Source organism: Chaetura pelagica, unplaced genomic scaffold (assembly GCF_000747805.2).
Source record: "Chaetura pelagica isolate M959 unplaced genomic scaffold, ChaPel_1.0 scaffold82, whole genome shotgun sequence".
Taxonomy (NCBI): domain Eukaryota; kingdom Metazoa; phylum Chordata; class Aves; order Apodiformes; family Apodidae; genus Chaetura; species Chaetura pelagica.
The window spans coordinates 6,256,891-6,279,756 of NW_009952990.1; the positions used below are offsets into that span (position 1 = coordinate 6,256,891).

Below are 22,866 nucleotides of genomic sequence, written 5' to 3' on the forward strand. Positions count from 1 at the left end.
TTGTGGGAGATGCAGGCTGGGCAGGCTTGTCCGGTCCGGTTCGGTCCAGGCTGGGCAGGCAGGGTCCCTGGGAGCGGGCACGGGCGGTGCCCCCCTCTCTGCTTCTCCTCGCAGCGGAGTGGCACTCAGGCAGATTCAGGTGCTGCAGTGGGGTCTTGTCCCAGGCAGGCAGAGAGAGCGAGCAGAGACCCCCAGAGAGCAGATCCTACTCTCTTCTTATAGATCAGAGACCATTGTTCCAGAAAGCACCACGGTCTGAATTAGCCAATCACCATTGGCCAGGCACATATTCTGTTAGAGGCAGTTTTTAACCTGCTGTCTATTTTTCTGCCACTTATTATAACCCTTGTGCTGCTTCTTTGCTCTGCACTTATCTGGTAGGGCAAGAGGCCTGCTCATTCTGTCCTTGAGTGAATCAGTGAAAAGACGTCACTCCTGTTTTGCTGACTTGAAAGGCATTTGTTGTTTAGTCTTATATAGAGGGGAAGAAGAGGGACTGTTCCCCACAGCCTGTTACTGAAAGACAAAGACTAGCTATACAACCTTTCTTTACAGACAGCACACACAGGACTTTGGTGTTATGGTACCTTTGATGATCTAAGGACATAAGCATGGCAAGATATGTAATCATCATACCTTATTAGATCAACTGATATTTGGAAAAAAGTGTTAGGATTTTGGGGACAGAGGTTCTTGTGTACCTGAAAGTTTATCTTTATTTTCCATCACATGATATCATTGGGGATATACACTATGAAAAACACAACAATGCAGTGTCTGCCATGTTAGGCTCTTCGTAACCTGTATTTGAAAAGTCTCAGGGAAAAAAAAATAGTAAAAAAAAGGTTTTATTTTGCCAGCCTTATCACTGTTTCAAACACTGTGATTGACGTTGGTTGTTAGTTCATTTTGATCTCAGGGGTAAATCCAAATGGGTGGTTTGAGTCAGTCCACTTTGGATAAGGGCATGACATCATTGTGAAGATCTGTCATGAAAATGGCTTAGCCTTCACTTTAAATTTTGGCATGCATGATGAAATTGTGTCCTATATACAGCAGTGCAATTTGGAGTGGGGACTTTCTTACAAAAATATAGAATCCCATGGTCACAGATTTTTTATTTTGGTGACTCATTCTATGGTCAACAAATTTGATTTCAGGCACTGATGACTCCATGACAAAACAGACATTGAAGAATTCCTTTAGACTGTCATGACAACACACTGCATCCGGTTTCCATCTGCATTGAATTTCATTTTTATTTATATTAGTGTTAGTGTTAAGTATAGCTATAAAAGCAAGCTTTGCCTCTGAAGACTTCTGTTTAGTAGTGCACAGCATTCTGAGAAAAAATCACTACAGAAACCATTATCCACATTAGACTGGTTGTAAAGTGGCTAAATGCTGGTTGCCCAAACACAATCATTAATGAAGACTCATTGATAATAAGGGTTTTCCTAATAAAGTCTCTTGGGAATAAGCTGTCAGGATAATATTCCTCAATATTTCCATGGCAGCTCTGAAGGAAAATACAGGCAGATTATGACTGTGCAGGGAGCTCAGAGATCAATCAGCAGTGAAAAGAAATGGCCGTTTACACAGCGGGGACATTTACTCAGTCAGATGGTGGCACGTAGGCAAGGAAAAAGGGTTATGTGTAAACTGTGAGTGTTTTTTCTGCCTCTGGGTGTGTACGTATCCTTTAGCAGTGACAGCACACCTGGCTGCTTGGAGCTCTCCTGAGCAGAAGACAGGGAAAGGCACTGGCTTCTTGCCCCAGCAATCACTGCCATGGTCAGCCTGGAGGGACGGTGAAGGCAAAATGGGAAAACGTGGCTGTGTGTGCCCAGTGGCCCTGGGTACACAAAGAAGGGACAGGCTATAGGAGAAAGGCTGCTGCTGAGGAAATGAACCTCTGCTGCCTTTTTTTATTCTTCGTTATCACTCCCATCTCAACCTCCAGATCTGATACTTCCGAGTGGTCTCATATCAGTACATTTTCTGTCCTACCTCATAAACAGGGCAAAACCAGCAACAATAACAGGATGGCAAAACAGCAAAACCTGTGTACTTTGAAAGAATACATCTTTCAAATCCTTAGTTTGTAATGTGATAGTATATTCTGCTTATATTACAATTGTTTTAAATGTTAGAAACATATGTAATTATAAATGAATATACTAATGAGTATAAATGGTTTTTTTTAGAAGAAAATCAAAACAAACCACCTTGCAATATTTTTAAGGTTGAGTTATGATTTTTTACCCAAATTTTGTAAGATATCTTGGAAAAAAAAATTTAAATTGACTTTTGCTCATGCAAAGAATGAAGTCCTACAATAGTTTTCCAGAAGAAAAAAAGGAAGCCTGCAAACAAAGAGAAGTTCAAATTTGAAAGAAACAACTATCTAAGGCAGTAATGAAAATAGATACAGTATAACTTTTTGTTTGTGGTTGTTAATCATAAAGGATCTCCACTTCATGCAAAGTCATTTGGAATCAGGGAATTGCTCTGAGCAGCAATTGAAGTCAAGTGTGCTTCCCTAACAGTAATTAAAAGCATGAGAGCTGTAGGATGCTGTTGCAGTGAAGCGGGATTAAGTAGGATGAAGGAACTCATTATATTCCTTTGAGAAGCATTCCACTTACTTTTCATGCTGATGCAAAAGCTTAAATTGCTTTAATATAGTTATTGATGTTAGACAATGGAAGAGAACAAAATTTAGGCCATTGTCCTTTATCAGAATTCACATCTCATGGACATTTATCTAAATGCTCATTTCCAAAACTACTAATATCAAAATAAGCAGCAACTGCCTGCATGCAAGAAGTTTTTGTGCATGTGATTATTCCATGTTTTTTTCCAATGTATAAATGAAAGTTTCAATTCAAAGAAGGCTTCTTCTATTCACTTATTTCCATTTGTTATTAAACAGCTTCCAGTGCTAGACAACTATTTCTGAGAAAATGCAAGGTCCATATCCAACAGGAATATGTAGACCACATGGAAAGGGATAACCACTTAACGATGTCACTTTGAAAATCCAAGAGGATTAGCTAAACTGTAATTTATCGTGTTGTTCTGGTTGTGAATACCTCATGGTAAACTCTCTGATTATATGCATTCATGTGGGGTCTCATCTTAAAGGCATTTTTGCTTTTGAGTAATAGAGCAGAGAAAAAAAAAAGAATTTGCTCTAGAAACTGGCAGCTGGGAGTTTCTCTGTGTAACGAATTTTGCTTTGCAAAAAACCTGCCAGTTTATAAAACACTGAGGGTGACTCTGCTGTGAACTAGTTTTGTTTGTCATAAGACTCAAATATTTCCATCTGCCTTCGGCCATTCAGAAAATATCCTAGGAGTATTTTTTATAAGAGACTGAAATGGAAATGATAGAATTGTTTACTAAGGAACGTATAGCCTATAATAGATTTTATTCCCCTTAGTCTGAATATGTTCCTTTATCTAAAATGCATGAGCTCATTTACATCTGTGGTTCATTTTGTCACAAAACAACATTAAAGCTTCTCTCTAAAAAGGAGCTGATTTCTGCCCACATTGTTTACTGTCCTCTCATCTTTCTTCAAATATTAAATCAGTACCAGAATGAAATTCAAACTATTAAGTTACAGACTTTGATATTCTTGATGGATTGTTAGGTCAACCTGCTCAAAAGTGACACACAACAAAAAACCAAATAGATACAATAAGTAGATGTGTTGCTATATATTCATGCAAATATGCCAGGGAAAAATGTGTTCCTTTATCAACTTTCCTTAGGCTTTTTGAAGTCTGTAGTCATGGCTGACATATGTAAAGTCTAAGAAAGCTTTGGAAAAGGCTACCATTTAGATTATATAAATCAGTTTTCTGGAATTGTTGTAACGTTGAAAAAATCACTGATCTAAACATTTTTTGAAGTTTTACATGTAGCACTTGAAAGCCTTGGCTTCGCTGTAATGCAGAACTGATTCTTTACAAAAGGAAATCTAGTGATTTTGTGTACTTCCCCCCTCAGTCCCCAGTCTGCACCATACCCCAAAAAGATGCATGAATGTCACTTGTGGAGAGAAGACTGATGTTTCTGTGTTTCCTGTATTCTTATTCCATCTTCCTTGTTTTGCAAATTCTGGTTCATCCACATTGCATCCATACATGTTCAGAAAATGCTTTTAAGCTATCAAAACAATGAAAAATTCATACAATTCAATGGGGGGGGAATAATAAAAAATATGGGGGGGGGGGGGGGGAGTGGGGGTGGGGAAGGGAGAAATTTATAAAACAAAACAAAAGAAGAAGAAAACAAACAAACAAAAACGAACCAAAGCAAAAACAACATAAAAAAACCCCACAAAACAAAACAAGACTCAAAACCCAAACACATCAGCTCTGTCCTGAAGTTGTTAATAAAACATCTTATGTCTTGGCTGAATGGGTCATTTCACGACTCTGAATCCAGAAAGACTGTCAGAGAACAGTGGGCCCAAAATGGTTGAAAGATGCAACTACAGTGTGCATGGAAGTCCTGGACCTTATGGAAAAGGCAAGTTGTTTGTATTGGTTCTGACAAAGACCTGGGAGACTCATTATTTGGGGGAGCAGATCTCAATCTGAAGTGAGAGCAGAAAACATTTGAGAATAAATTCATACAACAGATAGTAAAAATCACAGAGACTACCCTTTCTTTTAAAGAAAGAAATGCAGTGAGAGCATTGCACTGTCTTCCGCAGTGCATAATTTGAAGATGGTTAAAAAGTTCAAAGGAACATTCCAAAACCACAAGAACTGCCTAAGAGTGGGAGAAAGACTTTTAAGACATCCAGCTCTTTAACCTATCAAAGAGAAAACGGAGAAGAGAAATGATTACACAGTATAATTATCTCCATGAGGGAAAAACACTAATACAAGTACTAAGTAGCTTTTCAATCCAGCAGTGAAAAGTGCAACATGAACAAAGGCTGAAAGGTAAAGGCTGGCATACTCACATTATTAAACAGGCAAAATATTTTAAAAGGAAGGGTAGTTTACCTCTGAAACATGGTCACAGAGGAAGTACCAGATTATCCATCTCTCACGGTCTTCAAATTAACTATCCTGCACCAAAACACAAAGAAACTAGGGCTTCTTAATGAAACAGTTATAAAGAAAATGTTAACAGGTACAAAACAGGCTGCTGCTAGCAATCTCACTCTGGGAAATGGCCAGACTATTCCATGCACAAACACGCACAAACACCGAATCAGCTTGAGGCAGGCAGACTCCTTAAAGAGAAAATTTTGCAAGGCTGTGAACAAATTAAGTCTTAATTAAAAGCAGAAGTACCAACCCATGCTTTTCAAGCAACCCTTAGGTTTTACCAGTCTTCTGCACAGAAGGTCAGGCAGAAAAAACTCCCACAGCCCAGAGTATAAGCAACATTATTGACAGCATCTAGTCATTGCTAAAGTGATCAGTTTCAAATATACACAAAATTACTGTAGCCGCCTAGCTATATTCGTACATATTTCTAACAGTCTTGATTAAAATTTCAAATAAAAAATAAGAGTTTAGATACAGAAAAGAAATTCATTGTTTATGAGGACACTTTTCAAAATGCAACATTAAGACAATTATCCAGTGTTTTGCTTAAGCCAGGGGAAAAAAAAAAAAAAAGTGAAATATAATACAATTGCAGGGATTGAGTAGGTATTTTTAAATAATGAAAATATATCAGGTTTTGAGAGCTTCCAAGTTTTGAAAAAAAAAAATATTCAAATTTTGTCACCAGTGTTGTATGAGTGGTAAAATGCACTGTATCCTTCAACTATAAAAGAGAGAAAAGCAAGACATACCCATGTGCTTACAGTACTCATACTCATGGATCAGATGCAAGTAACAGTTTGGCTTCATGTTTGCAAATTACATTTTTTCTCCCCCTCCCCTAAAATTCAACTGTTGTAATGTAAGCCTTATTAGATTTTCTACTTATTAACCTGCAGGCCCTCCAGCTTCCTCCCTACTCTCTTTCTTATTCGTTTTTATACTTCTGACCCGATGCAATCTGCCTGCAGGGGCAAATACAGTTATCTCCTTCTAAATTAAAATTGTAACTCATTTGGTACAGTTTACACAAGGCCTCAGCTTTGACACATGCAATTACTATGAACATAGGAGGAACATGATTGCTGAGAGCCACTAGAAATAGAGTTTAATCAGAAAACATGGAGTTGTTCCAACAAATTTATAATTTCACCACTTGCTATTATTTTATGTTCCTGAGTGTTCAGATAATTAGATACACTGGTTTTTCTCTTCCCAAGAGGCCAAGGAAGCAAAATTCCTACTTTTACATTAACAAGATGAAATTATAATACAAACAATCCATAACTTTTTGTTGAAATGACAAATTCATACAACATTGATTTTAGTACTTACAAAACGTTACAAATGATTTGTTCTGTAGTATCGCTGTGTATCTCACAACATAGACTTATGTGAATTAATTACCCATTCAGATGGATAGCCCAGTCTGCCAGCTTTTATTCACATAAGCCCTCTAGGTAACTCACCTCACCTATCTTAAAAGGTAGCTTTTTAAAAATAGGTCTTGAAAAAAGTAAGGTTCACATTTTCTGCCACTGTTAGGGAATGATCCTCTGGTGTAGCGGATCAGACTGCAGAAGTGAAAAAAAATGGAGACAACACAAAACCAGATTCATAGCCCTCCTTGAACTATGTCCCTCAAGCTTATCTCTGAAAAAGGAATTGCAAATGTATTTGATCAACTTCAGTGAAACATAGAGCTGGATCAACGAAGAAACATCACTCACTGTAATTAGGAAGGAAAATGCAGGCTTCAACTCCGTGCTGCCTTTCATGGTGGCATTACATTCCTCTGAAGATAGGAGTGTTCATGACTCAATTGCTTTTAAAAATATAAGCATCTGAACAGTAAATGTAAATTAATAGACACATGCAGCATTGCAGAGCTTTTCTGTCTTTTTACAGAGGTCTGAATGCATTCATTTTAATTATACTTTAATATCAAGTTTCCGAGGCTGATGGATGGGCCTTTGGGAGGACCATGGGTCAAATAGGGAGTAAGGTTACAGAAAGAGGTTACAGAAAATACTTTGGGTAAAGAAAATGCATGGCTGATGATGTGCTCTGTAGTACAAATGTTGTCCTGGCACTCTGGCTGCTTTTTCAAGAAGCCACCTGCTTTCTATTTCTCCTTTTATGTTAGCCATTAATTTTGCTGCCACAGGCACAATTCATACTTACAAGGTTGGAGGCTCTGACAGGAGCAGCTGCTGTTTCAAATGGCACTATTCCATTCCCAAGACAGCCAACTCAGCTGCAACAACATCAGTGACCTGGATACACCAAATCCACCAAAAGATAGACTTTCCCATCCTCTTTTCTGCAGAGTACATAATATCAAGCAGAATCCATAAGGCTGGAAGGAAAAAAATTGCAAGTATGACAAAGTTATGGAAACAAAGAGTCTGGTAGAGGAAAAAAGAGAAGCAAAGGAGGGGAAAAAAAAAGGGGGAGGCGGGAGGATAACATAAATATTAGTGCTGAGATTGCCAATCTTTCTCGAGCAAACTGCTTGATCTAGAAGCTTTTGTGTGCTAGTGAAAAGGTAATGTTGGTAATAGTCCTAGTTACTGAATTCATAAAGATACAGCTAAATACACAATATGTAGTACCATCATGTTCTTGTAAGTCTGGGATGGCTGAATCCAGCTCCAAAGGCAGATTTATTTGATTTGGCTTCAGGGATGTGGCCTGAGCCATTAGGAAACACTGCAGTTCTGGTAGCCTGGAAACCCCTAGCCCTCTCCCCAGGACCCCACACTTGGCAGGCTTTACAGTAGGAAGGCAAAATACCTGCAGAGCCATCTCAGATCTTAGATAGTTTCTGAGCTGGGCACTGGTCCTAGGCAACCTGTGTTTTTTTTTAATTATTATTTCAAGCCCATTTGATTTTGTCTCAGCTCATTCTAGGAATATACAGCCCAGGGACCACGATGCTATTACAGGCACAGCTCTTGAATTTCATCAATGCTGTTACAAGGATACAAGGAGACAGAAGCCTGTGGCCAGGAGCAGAGTCAGAGAAGAGGTGGAGGAGAGAAAAGAACCACAGCAGCCCCAAGCAGTCTGCCTCATGTCACTGTAGAAACACCCCCTGAATTAGCTAAAATTTCATCACACCCTAGTGCACCAAGGAGAGTCAGATCTTGGGAGCAGTGCTCCTGTAACATATAAGGAGAGTAAGGGCTCCCAGTGGGCAATTTTGCAGTATCCTGAATGGAGATGAGACTGGCTATTCCTTGTCTTCTTCAGTACAGGCAGCAAAAGCCCTCAGATTAATTTAGTAGCAGCCACATTCAGCACAAACAAAAGGAAGTGGCTCATCACACAGCAGCAAAGAGATCTGAGAAACTTCTCACCCAAGAGGCTGTGGCGAGAAGAAGTCTGGTGGGGCTTAAACGGAGGCTGCAATAGCATTTAGAAAGTCCTGAGTGTTGTTAGGAGACCACAGAAGACTCAAGAAATACCCTCAGCTGAGGAAGTATTAAAGGGGAAGTAATTTGTAGATTTGTTTTTAATATTCTCAAGCCAGCTGCTTTTAGACACTATAGGAGACAGGATAATGGATTAGCTGGCCCATGATCTGTACCAGTCCAACGACTTTTAAGAATGATAAATCCAACCAGCTTCCAGTTACCAACAGCTGGGAGATTTCCAGGGCTGCAGTTGAACTGCTCTGTTCAACAGACACAGCAGGCCTGTCTTCCAAAAATATGCCTAAACCCATTTTTTTAACCTGTTTCCGGTCTCCAAAACATCTTACAATTATGAACTCTAAGCTTTGTTTATAAATTATGTATAAAGGCACCTCATCATTGTTGCTTCAAATATGCCACTTGGCACTTTCATTGAAAGTGCTCTCCTTACTACATTATGAGAAAAAAATTTAAAAGTACAGGAACTTTATTATTTTCTTTATCACACATTCATACAGGTCTTTTCTAGCCTGGATCAATTAATTTGCTTACTTATGATTATTTATAACTCAGCACAAAATTATTTTCATAAAATGTTAGAAACAGATGTCTTAGGAGTAGCTTTGAGAGTTTAATGTCAAAATCTACTACCAATAAAGCACAGGAATTTGAAGGACAAACATTTATTTCTATGGATTATTTTCAATTCCTATTATGGTCTTCTGTTTTGCTGATTTTTGTTTGAATACAGACTCCAGATTTATACCAGACTCTTCTGCACCCCTCTGTCCTAGGTCAGACATTTAAAGGGACATAAATTGAGCCTAATGGATTTGGTTAGGACTCTCAGTACTGTAAGATGAATGTAAAAACACTAAATGTTAAGTATAGCAGTGGGAAATCCATGACACTTTAAAAGAACTGTGTAAAGGAATATGCTGCACTTTTACGAGGGTCGTGAAAATCGATAGTAATGATGGCTAGACAGGAAAGAGGATAGAATAAAAACACTTCTGTGAATTTCATTTGTGATGCTAAACTTAAACTATTCTCTTGTGTCTGTAGACATAAAAGCAAATGCATACAACTCTAGTGTAAAGACAAAAGAAATCTGTTACCCTCGAGAAAGTGTTGATTATTTACCGGAGCAGCACAGGTTTCCACTAGATGGTGCTCCCAGCTTTAGAAAAGCCATAAACGGATTAAACTGCTGCAGTGCAAGGGGAGCAATAAGTTGTTTCATGGGCTGATGAACGAAAAAACGTGACTTCTTTCTGGTCTGAATTCACCTTCCTAGATCTCCAGGCTGCAGCAATTTTGTTAATTCCTCACGCCTCATAAGAACTCAAAAGCAATATAATTTCAATTTCTTTCTCTTTTTCCTACAGCTTCTGCTCCCGGTAACCCTCAGCTCCTGTCCGTGCCCCCCCCCCAAGATAGGAGCTGGTGCCTTGCCTTGGCCAAGCTGCAGAAGTGTCTATTGCCCTCGGGCAGACAGGCACATAGGTACAGACCCACGGAGTCCAGGCTCCAGTCTTCCTATAGTACAGACTGGCCTTTCTGCCTCATGCTTTTTTCTTTTTTTTTTTTTCCCTTCAGCCACAGAATTTCACAAAGCCTGCTAGATGCCTCTGAAACAGCTTCTGCAAAGCAGGCTCATGTAAAAACACCATCCTCCAGAAAGACATTTTAGGAAAAAATATGCATATGCATACATATATTGTGCATATATCTGGTCATGTTTAATTTGCTGTTATTCTTTTCACGTCCTCCATTATTGCCTTCTGGGTTACCATCTTCATATTTAACACACATACCCCCCAAAAAACCACAACAAAACACGGTGCTGGTCTCTTTTCACTGATAATTAGCGACAGAACAAGAGGGAAGGGATTCAAGCTGCAACAGGGTAGGTTTGGACTGGACATTAGGAAAAAAATTTTCACAGAAAGAGTGGTTAGACACTGGAACAGGCTGCCCAGGGAGGTGGTTGAGTCATCATCCCTGGATATGTTTAAGGGTCATTTGGATGTGGTGTTGGTGGGTATGGTTTAGGGGACAACTTTGTAGAGTAGGGATGATGGTTGGACTTGGTGATCCCAAGGGTCTGTTCCAACGTGAATAGTTCCATGGATTTTCCCTAAATAATGCTCCACACAGACACTCACTTTTTATGTTCTATTGGCAGACATTGTAGTGTAGGTTGAACTCCAAAAAAAGGCATTAATTTCTTTGATTTCTTGAGTAACATCTGCAGATACTTTCCCCTGTACTCTCTTCAATCTGAGTAGCAAGGCAGCTTTTTCATCAGTCCAGCTGGTACCAGCACCATATGTAAGAAGGATGTTGAAATACTGGAGACATTTCAGAGATGAGCAGCAAAAATTATTCAAGATAGCAAAAAGCATCTCCCAGTGAGAGACTCAAGGAGTTTGAATCTGCCCACTTTGAAAGTACTTAAGCACCATCAAGTCCCAAGATGGGAAAAGAAAGGTAAGAATTAACACAGAACAAAAAGATATAGACATAGGTAAGTCTAATACATTGTCAGTTTGCAGCAGAGTTGGGTTCACATGCATTTGTGAATGTCTCATGCTCACTGGGTGCATGAAAAACAACTGCAGCCAGTTCCTGGACGCATTGCACTTGCCAGGCTGAGAAGGAGCAAGCAGGCTTTGCAAACAGACTAGGCGGTCACTGAAAGCACCAGACTTCCCACATGCTGCATACAGTCACAGTGCACATGGGCCACAGTCCTACTGAGGCTTTTCAGACACACAGAAGCCTGGTCAGAGCTGCTGCACAGCTCAGGTCATGCAATTATGTGAAGGGCTGATACCCTTTGAGACATTCGAGATGGGAGAAGCTAAAAATGAGCAGACAGGTCTATACGAAGCCTTCCCAAAGATCCTTTTTTGTGTTTGTTTGTCTGTTAGTTTGTTTGGGGTTTTGTTTTTGTTTGTTTGTTTGTTTGTTTTTGCAATAATTGCCTGTCCTAAGCTCAAAACAGCTACCACTCTCTGGTGGAACAGACCAATAGCTGGCAGCACACACAAAATTTCTGTCTTAAAAAATGCACTGCTACAGTTCACTAAAGTAAGATTTCTCTTTGGGTTCTAAGATTTTCCTCTTTCCAATTGCAGTAACTGGAGCACCGTTGATAAATCAGTCGCTGTGACAGTAGCACCCACTGCCATAATGAAGGAGCAGTACCCAATGTTGCAGTGCATCTGGAAACACCACATAACTCATGTGAGCTGCTGGTGAGATTCATGTACCGAAGACACCGAGTTTATTTGCAGAAAGAATATTTCTCTGTTGTTTGTCAGAGTTACAGAACAGTCTGCAGTTACAGATATCACTCTTAATAGGGAAAGGCATTTTGTTTTCTTCTCTAGGCTTCAAATCCCTTTAGTAATTACTTTGCTAGAAGAGAGGGTGGCTGAACTTGGCCCTAGGCTGGCTGACAGTGAAATTTGCACTGACAGATAAATGAAGAAATCTATGGTTGAAGCTGACAGGTCCATTTAGCCTCTTCCATGTAAGCAAAATATACAGAAGAAAGGGACAGACAGAGCTGCTAGAAATTTGAACTGCAGATGTCCCTCTGTGAAACTGTGACTGATGGGGGTAGCCCACTGTGCCCTAACACACCGAGGCTTGACTCTGTGCTACACATTGCATGTCTGGGTGCTTAGTAAGGCAGTGTCCTTAAAAGCATCATGAAGAGTAAGTGCCCAAAGCATCACCCAAAATAAAAACAGCTACACTGTCTCTCCCAGAGATGTGGCCCCAACTACTGAGTTTCTCCTCTTGTGCTTGTATTTTCCCATGTCCAGTGGTACCTCTCAGAGCACCTAGTAGAGAAAGAGACAGGTGGGAGCAGTGGTCAGAGTGGTCCTGATGTCCTCTCAAGCCTATGTCCCTCGCAGCAGCAGTCAGGCCACATTCTCCTGTCCCACAGAAGAGGTGTTGAAGCCACTGCTGCCACAGTGTATTTCTGGTTGCAGAGATGGCAGCCAAACACCATTTATTGCAGCAAACAGCGGGAGGTCTTACGCTCAGCATTTGAATTTGATGAAACAATAATAAAATTCTATCCATCCTACCAACAGACTTGTGTGTGTAAGTAATTCAGTCTCCAAAGGAAAAAGCTTGAAACCGAAAGCTGCACTCTCTGTGAGTTATGATTAAATGTGGCAGAATATAAAGACTGGCTAAAAAAATACACCAATAAAACAAATGCCTATTGTGCAATTTGTCAATTTTGCATTTTTACTGCAAAATACACTTAAGTTCATCCCCTTCAGGTTTTTTTCTATTAGGAAAGAGCACTAAGCAGCAGTCCTGAATGAAAAGCAACATGCCAGTTTAACAGAGGTTTGGAGGGGTAGGGGGATGTTCACAGAAGAACACAAGACATTGTGGGTTAATTGATCTGTATCTTTTGCAGAAGGATATAAAACTACACTTTTTTGTCTGTGGGGACAAATTACCTGCATGTAACCAGTTCCTATATGGTAAGTGACACAAAACCAAAACCTGAAAGTGTGGTGTATACATCTGTATGCATGAATATATAGAAATGAGTATTCTATATTACATTTTAATAAATATTACACAGTTGCAAAGCTTCTGCTGAACTAATAGGCTACCAAGCTGTATTTCTTGCAAGTTGGAGAATAAGCTGATTACTAGAAATGTGACATGCAGCACAATGGAGGCAGCTGAGCTATGCTGGTGTCCTTCGCATACTGTGGATTTTGGCATGGTTTATTTTTGGAAAAGAAGTATTGAAGATTCTCTTTATCACGTCAGACATCAGAAGGCAGCTAGTCGATGGCACAAAATGGGCAAAGTTATGGGAATAAAGTTTTTCTATGCTTTCTGGAGAATCAGAACAAGCAGTTAAAAAGGAGGGGGAAATGGTTTACATTATAGTAACAGTTCATCTGAAGAAAAGGCTGTCTTCTAGGAAAACTCTTTTTAAGTCATTGCCCTTACCTGACTTCACAAATATTTCATTTGACAACAGTCTCACTGATGCTACAGACATGGAACTTGAGATTTCTAGGGCAGTTGAGCCCTGAAATATATTTCAACTTGGATATCTGTCACACTTGGCTTTTTCTCTCTGATGCTGACTGTGACCATTGCCCGAGTCCCTGGTTGCTGCCAGATCTCTGGCACAGTTCATTAGTTTAACTTCCTAGTAAAAAAGGTAAAGTCCACCATTTCTAGAGCAATGGCCATTCAAGGAGAACACCACATGACCACCTAAGGTGATCTTTCTAATTCTTGCCTAAATCACAGACAGTAACTTTTGCATTAATTTATATTATGACTAAGAAAGACATCTAATCTTTACTAAGAACTTCTAGTGAGAGAGATGTAAGCATCTGAATGGAAGCCCTCAAGTGTTTTTTCTGTTCTCTAGCTGTTCCCCAAATCTACTCTTCTCCAATTTAATTTGAATCCAGATGCTTTTATCTTCTACTTGCGGTCATTAAACCTTGTTATGATACTGTTTTCTGCAGGATTAGTCTTCCATCACTAGAAATCTCCATAAGTGCATGTAATTATGAATCCCACAGAGTACATCAGACTCCAAATTTCTCTACCAGCTGTTTTTTTCCAGACCGTGGAATATTCTTTTGTGTTCTAGCTGAAACCTCTCTTAAAGGCTAAAGTCATTAATGAAGGGAGGATGTGATATTCTGGCAGCCATTTCACTAATGCCACAAGCAAAGGACTGCTGAGGCAGACACATGCTCAATCCAAACAGGAGAGCCATGTAAATGCATGCTTAAAACATGAGTGGGAGCCTGAATGTTGTGTTGGGAGGATCAGCTAATTCTGTACAGACTGTCTCCTTGCCCTCTTAATAAATTAATCATCTCTGAATACTGTTTCTCTTCTCTCTGACTCACAGCACATGAATCAAAGGATACAGACAGGACTGCTCCACCGAAGGGCTGCAATCACCCACGAAGGCATGCAACTACCACTGCTTCCCAGGTACAGCACATGAGTAGCTCTGTATCACTAGCAAAAAACAGGGGCAATCATGTCCCCTGCTCTCTTAGCAAATCCTCTGCTGGTTCACCTGTGGTTACCAGTGGTTGTGGATGGAGTTGTGTGAAGTCACACCAGACGAGCTTAAACCTCATGTAAGACATTTTGTTTAGCAGGGACTGCTTGGTAGACCTTCAGTATGAGTATTCTCTTTGCCACTGAGTAGATTTTCTAAGATTTATATATCCTTGACAAAGGTTTGAGAAAAGAATCTGATCCAGCCAGCAACAGCACACTGTGAATAAAGCAAAAGTCACCAGCATGGAGTTTCTGCTAAGTAATATTTGGATACCTAGTACTATCTTTTTCACAGAATCTTTTTCCACCTTACACAACTGACATTAAAAAAAAACACAACTGCTTTCAGCAAGAGCTAATGAAAAGGTATTAAAATCTGAGTACAAGATTAGTATAGAACAGGGCTATGCAACTTATAATTGAATAACTTCAAGTAATTATTACTACTTGACAGGGTTTTAAATTTTCACATTAAATTAATGTATTCGCCATCCTTATTGTTTGTCATCCAGGCTCACTACTGTAAAATATTTCAACTGCAATGTTACTAACACAAAATGCTGTATTCAAAGAATTGTCTTTTTGCTGGCAAGATGATCTTGAATATAATAAAAGCTGCAGAAATGTTAGGTACAGTAAGTCATATTAACTAACCACTGCATTCCTCAGCGTCAAGAAATCATTTGTAGCCTGAAGACCAGCTAAGTGATACTCAGCTCGTACAAGAGCCTGCCTAAACCTAACTGCTACATCATGTTAATGAGAGATAAAATGTCCTGCATCCACAAACAGATGGTGTTAGCCCACATTAATAAACTCACTGGAGCACTTAATATGCTTAGATTTAGATGAGTTATTCAACTGGATGACGCAGTCAATGACGCATTCTGAAGCAATGGGTCTGTATTTGGCGGTTCTTTATCGTCTTACTGCACTGTACTGCCTATGCCGTCTGCTCTCCCTGCATCCTGCCCTGCCTCTGGGTTATCCTGACTGGCAGATATACATGTGCAGCCCTTGTTTGTGGAAGCCAAATGCAACCAGAATAAACCACTTACTGTCGCACAGTGACATTTTGCAAGTTCACATGATCCCTGGATTTTACTGACCCCAGAGAAGACCTGTGCATCCATTTGTATCCGGAAAGCAGTCAGTGTATCCCTGATCTCCCCAATAACACATACACTTCATCTTCCTCTGCCCCCAGCAGAGTGGGGAGGGGTATACAGGTATGAAGGACATGTCTGCCTGTTTCTGCCTTGCCCTGTCTCATCTGAGGGCCACAGCTGGCATGGGCAGGGGCATGAGCTGGGCATAAAGCCACTGGCACCTCTGTGAGTCCCATATGGTCTCCTTTTCACTACAGGCTGTGATTTTGCCTCCCTTTAATCTGCCACCCAAGGCAACAGATTGAATCTGGACACCCTTGCCCAGAGATCTTTTGGCAGCTCTTCTTATTTGCACTTTCAAAAGCATAAAATATTTTTATGCTATGTTTTGTATATTTAACCGGGGTTACTAGCTTATAGTAAATAAATAATTAAAAAATATTAAATATTAGAGTTTAGTACTTCAGAAAATTTAAATGAACCATTTTATGTGATTGGACAGTGGTATCAGATGTGATTGGATCATGGTATAAATTTCACAAAGGCTGCTTCTGGTGAATTCATTTATATTAATTTGATCCACCTTATCAGCAATCTCTATGATTTTGTTACATGAATAATGCACAAATCTTCCTAAAATAAATCTTTTGGACCCTACTTTACTCATCTTCTGAATAATGTTAGTTTAGTGCTCTGTAAATAAATGTTGCCTTATACAAAACCTCTGTAAACACGTACAGTAACTTAGAAATGAGAACTCAAAGCAAGTGAGCAGAAAATAACCTGCAAACTGAAAGTTCAAATGTCTTGGCATTCAAAAGGTGTTTTCATAAAATATTGTAATATTTGCTCAAAGATATAAGTGTGAAGTCTGCAGAAAGCTTAAGATGTTCTTATATACTTTATATACTGTGGTCTGGAAGATGGCAAATGTTGACTTGGTAGTTAGTATTCCAACTTGCAGGAATTACCATGACAGTCATATGTAGCTTTAGCTGCTGTATACCTGGGCATAGACTTTAAATATGGAGAGAAAAATTGCTTCTTTTGAGCTTAAGTACATCTTCAGAATTTGATGAGCATGCATATAATACTTGCAAATCATAGATGTACCCGAAAAGTCAAAGAAAAGAATTCAAGGATTTTGTTCTCTACCTTCCAAGCTTATCTTATGTCAGGGAGAGACTGCTTTATTTCCTTAGGATTGCTTTTCCTGTTGGGGCAAGAAACATCAAGTGTTTTTAGCTAAGACACTCAGAGAAAGAAAAGGAAGGTCTATGAAGAATAAATGAACACAGATATAGAGCGCTACAAGCATAGTAAAGCACTGAAAAAAATGTGCTACTTGAATTTTTACCTAGTCCCCTTTATCTATGTTCTGTTTTCATTTTCTTACACCGTGTGTGTGTGGTGATTTACAGGGATGTGTTTTTTCAAGTAACAGCTGAGAAAAGATTAGTCTAGATCTGAAAAGCACTATGGCCTCTTTCTTCTGTGTTTCAGTTTAAGAAGAGTAAGGGAGAAATAAAATATACCAGAAGAACTGGGATACTCTCGACCAGGTGATCAAGGATGAGGCAGATCTAGGATCCCAGAGTAATTTGTTGCAGTCTTGGATAACTGTTTGAAAGACCTGCCCTAATTTTTTCATCAGCTGAGGAAGGATACAATCAACACACACTGCTCCGGAAGTTCACTCACCCTCGGAATGCAGAGCATTTCCAGTGGTGTGGAGGGCAGGGTTTGTGCCAGGAGTGTGGACTGCTCAGCACTTGGCAAAGCCTCTGCAACACCTAACATGGCATCTTCTCCTACTCTGCCCCTGAGAGACCATCATTAGATGGTAGCTGATGAGTTTGTTCACAATTGCTGAAGCCAAGGTAATGTGTGAATTGTAACGCTGGGAACCCTGAGGTGGAAGGTACATTAAGTTAAGGTTGATTGTAAACCCTGAATTATGCTTCCTAGTAACTCTCAAATGAGGAAGGTCCCATCCTTTCTTTTTTTTTTTTTTTTTTTTTTTTTTTGTCACCAGGGTCTCTTATTTCCTTAGGCTGATGTCTTCAAGATAATAGGAGTACTATCAAAACAAGAGATGGCTGTTCCTCCCACAGACCTGCCACTAACTCCAGACATTCCTTTCCTGATTTGAGAAAATCAGATGGATTCTGTGTTTCCTCACAAATCAGAAGAAAAATTTTCATTGCAAAACCTGTACTACAGGTGAACATGAACTTCACTTGATTCTCCTCTTCACAGAATAGAAGTTTTTCAAGTATTTTAAAAACCTTTCCTGGTTTAAGCACTGAATGGTTCTGCAATGGGAGTCATCAAGGGAAAAAAGAAAGGAAGGAAGGAAAGGCAGGCTGAAAGAGGGCAGGCAGGCATGGAAAGAAAGAAAGGGAAGAAAGAAAGGGAAGAAAGAGAGGAAGGGAGGAAGGGAGGGAGGGAGAAGGAAGGAAGGAAGGAAGGAAGGAAGGAAGGAAGGAAGGAAGGAAGGAAGGAAGGAAGGAAGGAAGGAAGGAAGGAAGGAAGGAAGGAAGGAAGGAAGGAAGGAAGGAAGGAAGGAAGGAAGGAAGGAAGGAAGGAAGGAAGGAAGGAAGGAAGGAAGGAAGGAAGGAAGGAAGGAAGGAAGGAAGGAAGGAAGGAAGGAAGGAAGGAAGGAAGGAAGGAAGGAAGGAAGGAAGGAAGGAAGGAAGGAAGGAAGGAAGGAAGGAAGGAAGAAAGAAAGAAAGAAAGAAAGAAAGAAAGAAAGAAAGGAAGAAAGGAAGAAAGGAAGAAAGAAAGAAAGAAAGAAAGAAAGAAAGAAAGAAAGAAAGAAAGAAAGAAAGAAAGAAAGAAAGAAAGAAAGAAAGAAAGAAAGAAAGAAAGAAAGAAAGAAAGAAAGAAAGAAAGAAAGAAAGAAAGAAAGAAAGAAAGAAAGAAAGAAAGAAAGAAAGAAAGAAAGAAAGAAAGAAAGAAAGAAAGAAAGAAAGAAAGAAAGAAAGAAAGAAAGAAAGAAAGAAAGAAAGAAAGAAAGAAAGAAAGAAAGAAAGAAAGAAAGAAAGAAAGAAAGAAAGAAAGAAAGAAAGAAAGAAAGAAAGAAAGAAAGAAAGAAAGAAAGATTATAGAACATGTTAAATCAACTGTAGAAAAAGTTCTCTTAAGGGTGGAGGTGTACCTGAACTATGCTTCAACAGCCATCAGCTGACTCTGCCAAATGGCCATCACGGTCAAGAACTATCATAAAAATCAAAGCAAGGATTTTTCCCAGGCAATAATGTTTTATTTTTAAATAAAGTTCAGCACTGTGGTCAACATATTTGGTTTTTATGAGCACTTATTTGATTTCTTTTAGAAAAAAAACCACTTCAGTTCAGCAGTTAAATATTGACTACTCCTTTTCCTACTTTAGGGCTCAGAGAAGCGTATTTCGTAACTAACATTTGTATGTGCTCTATATGTGAGCCCTCTTATTTTTACAGTTCCCTATGAATCATATCAATGAATGACAGAAAGGACCAATTAGAGCTCTGTACACCAGGGAAGAATGGCACTTACATGTTTGTGCAGTCTCATTTTAATGGTTTCAGGGTCCACAGCTCCCCTGAGGAGATTATTTGAGAGCTTACTGCAATTTATTCTTACGACAGTCAGCTTCAACATTTCCTTTTCCAATTTTATCATAATACACTTACATCCAACATAATGTATTACACATTTTCTTGTGAAGCAAGGTAGATTTCATAAATCCTGCAATAAAATCGTCACCTCTTCTTCTGTCCTTAAGTCCGTAATAGATGAGCTATGTAACATATGCCAGCCTTGACAGCAATATCATAGTTACTGCTGGTTTGTGATATGCACAGAAAAGTAGCAATCAAACTCCAATATTATAGTCCTACTTTATCCAACGTCCAAATTAATTCAAAAAAAATAAACAAGATAAGTAAGTATATCATACTACATATTGTAAGTGTGAATTACTGCCCCTTTTTTACACACACTTGTACAGTCTTACCCCCAGGAGCAAGTCTCATCATGCGTCCCTGGTGGGATGCAAACCCAACTGGTTTGCTCGCAGACTCCCAGCCTGCCTTCCCCATTCCATCCCTGCTATGGGATCACCTCTATTCCAGGGCTGATGCTCAGCTTTTTCACCAGATAATTTTCTTTTATAAGAAACAGGGGTTAGATCTGTATTTTTACAATTTCAGATTAAAGGTTCTACAGAGCTGGGGAAAGACATTCCTGACATTTAATCATGCTAGGCTGGACATTTTAACTTATTCCTCTTAAGTTATACTGATCACAGCAGAATTTTATAAAAAAACAAATGAGAACCAAAATCGAGGGAGGCACTTGTTAGCCTCCTAAGAGTTTGTGTATGTTCATAGAGACTCTCAAACAATCCAAAAGATAGCCATCAAATTACAGCTCTTGGAACATTATTCCTACCCAACAAATGAGTTCTATAAAAGTACAAAATCTCCTGGAAAGTTTTTCAGATGGTACAGAAGAGGCAATTAGAAAATAATAGGCTAGACCAAAGAAAACAGTAATGAAAAGTTAGAATAATCCTTGTGCACTCAGTAATACAAAACAGGTGCTCTAACAGTGAAGGTTTAAATGTTAAACCTTCAGGCAGATGTAAATGTTAAACATTCAGGCAGATGTCTAATACTATGCTAGATTTTACAATTCCGGAAGATGCTACAAAAAACTCTGATGTACCTAATAACAGTCTTACATAATTTTGGAAAGTGACTTGAGAAAACTACTAAAACACAACTAGAGAACTAAAGAAGCATGTTTGCATCTCACACCTGAACCTGTTCCAATACCCTCAATGGCATCTTGTGTCCTACGCCTGCCAGACAGGGAACGAGTGCATGTGCTGGAGCTCTCTGACACACTGCGTGCTGGGTGGCTGGTGGCCACCATCTCCTGCCCACCGGCCTGACAGGACAGCTTCTACCTGCTGGTGAGCCAGGCAGGTCCCTGTTGGGAGCTGCCACAAAGCTCTCCCTGGCCACGCAGTGTGCAGGCCCCGTTCAAGGCAGCCTCAGCTTCATTCCTCACAAAATCTGTTGTTTATTAGTGAAATCAGCCCCGTATGGCTGAACTAAGCACTGGCTTGAAGTCACTGAAGAGGGGGCAAAGGAGAGGGCAGCCAAACCGTTTGGAATGCAGCTAAAATACTTTTGAGAGTTTAAGGTTAAAAGGGATCACTGGATCACATACTCTGTCTTATTGCAAGTCCCAAACTGAACCAAGGAGCTTGTTTATGATTAAAACCATTACATTTGCATTAGGTTACCTCACTCCCCAGCACTGATTAATCTTACATGTTTTTTATACCATTTTAAAAAGCTTCAGTATATAGTAATTTTTGCTTGTGAAGGCATTTGAACACTGCACCAAAGCCAACTCTTACAGATCTTTTTGACAAATTAAATTGATGTAGCTTTTTTAATGTATTGTTGTAAGATATTTCCTCCAGTCCTGTAATATTTGGCAGGTATTTTCTGTACCACCTGATCTTTTGTATCAGCTACACACCTTGTTCTACTTTCAGGCTCATTAATAGATACAGTAAGTGATTTCCTGTACACTAATCCAGGTAGTACATCCAAAGGTCACACTGGACACGTTGTACTAGGACCTTATCTGCAATAGTTTACTGGAAATTGTTTTTAGACAATCTTTTCCAAGACACAAGCTCTCGTTCCAGAGGCATGGCTTGTATTCTAGGAGAATATGTACTCATTTGGCTGTAAAAGCCTGATTGAAAGTGCTAATTTTTCTAAGCAGCCCGGCTGACATTGCAGTTGCTCTTACAGTAGTTTACTAGGTTACCATTTAGCGCATCCGCGGACCTGAACAGTGAGTTTATTTTGGATCTTGAAAGACACCGAGCCTGCAGGAACCTGCAAACCACAGTATCATGAGGATTAACCTCTGAAAGTCAGAAGCTGCTTCTCTGTTTAACACATTGTTTAACAGCCTTAGCCACTAGACTTACAAGTGTTATTAACCAGAGGACTAGAGACCATTTTGCAGTTGTAAGCCTAACGATTAGGAACAGAGTCATGATGCTTTTGCGGTTACTTTCTTCAGTTCACCTTCAGATCTCACTGCGTAGGGCTATCAGAATCGCCTTGTAAGACCTGTGGGATGATAGATATTAAGGACATCATACATTTTCCTTATCAAACAGCTTACATCTTCTTTCCACTATCTTGCCTGTGGTTGATGTTAAACAGCCAAGAGTTGTGCAGGTCGTTCCGCTTGATCTTTTGAGAACAGGCAAAACCCAAGTGCTTCTCCATTTCCCGGTAACTTACGTTCTATGTAAAGACTTTTTAAACCCTGAACTTAACGATTTAGCCAACTCTCTCAAGCTCATAGGGTGCAAATTAGCTAGACTCTCCATTAAAAAATAAATAATAAAAAACGAAGCCTAGGTGAGCTTGGAGAAGCAGGTTCCCCACAGCCTCGACAGAGACCCGGCAGCGCGATGCGAGCGCAGCTCCCCGCAGGTCCGGCCGGGCACGTCCATTCGAGACCATCGATCGTTGCTGCCGCTACCGCTCGAGCGCCCAAGCAAGAACCACCTCTGCCCACCTCACACAGACACCCCTTCACCCTTGTGTTTTAATTACGATTTTTAAATTCCCCTCAGCCGCCCCCGCCTCTGGGGACAGCCCCACTCCAGCCTCACCCTCAGTCTCATCCTCATCCTCACCCTCATCCTCAGCCTCATCCTCAGTCTCATCCTCATCCTCACCCTCATCCTCAGCCTCATCCTCAGTCTCACCCTCACCCTCAGCCTCACCCTCATCCTCACCCTCAGCCTCACCCTCATCCTCCCCCTCAGCCTCACCCTCATCCTCACCCTCAGCCTCACCCTCATCCTCACCCTCAGCCTCACCCTCATCCTCACCCTCAGCCTCACCCTCATCCTCACCCTCAGCCTCACCCTCATCCTCACCCTCAGCCTCACCCTCATCCTCACCCTCAGCCTCACCCTCATCCTCACCCTCAGCCTCACCCTCATCCTCACCCTCAGCCTCACCCTCATCCTCACCCTCAGCCTCACCCTCATCCTCACCCTCAGCCTCAGCCTCATCCTCAGCCTCATCCTCATCCTCATCCTCACCCTCAGCCTCATCCTCATCCTCACCC

At 40.2% G+C, this 22,866-nt stretch overlaps 2 protein-coding genes across 2 annotated transcripts in view; both read right to left on the reverse strand.

Moving 5' to 3' along the window:
- The window catches only part of NDUFS6 (NADH dehydrogenase (ubiquinone) Fe-S protein 6, 13kDa (NADH-coenzyme Q reductase)), a 119,316-nt gene extending 97,066 nt beyond the window's left edge, over window positions 1-22,250 (reverse strand). Inside the window, exon 1 of the mRNA XM_009996526.1 lies at window positions 22,173-22,250. Coding sequence (XP_009994828.1) covers window positions 22,173-22,250 — 78 coding nt within the window. The remainder of the gene's footprint in view (window positions 1-22,172) is intronic.
- A 72-nt stretch (window positions 22,251-22,322) lies between these two features.
- The window catches only part of LOC104387743 (sodium/potassium/calcium exchanger 1-like), a 5,209-nt gene continuing 4,665 nt past the window's right edge, over window positions 22,323-22,866 (reverse strand). Inside the window, exon 2 of the mRNA XM_009996527.1 lies at window positions 22,323-22,835. Within this exon, the coding sequence (XP_009994829.1) occupies window positions 22,323-22,835 (513 nt within the window). The remainder of the gene's footprint in view (window positions 22,836-22,866) is intronic.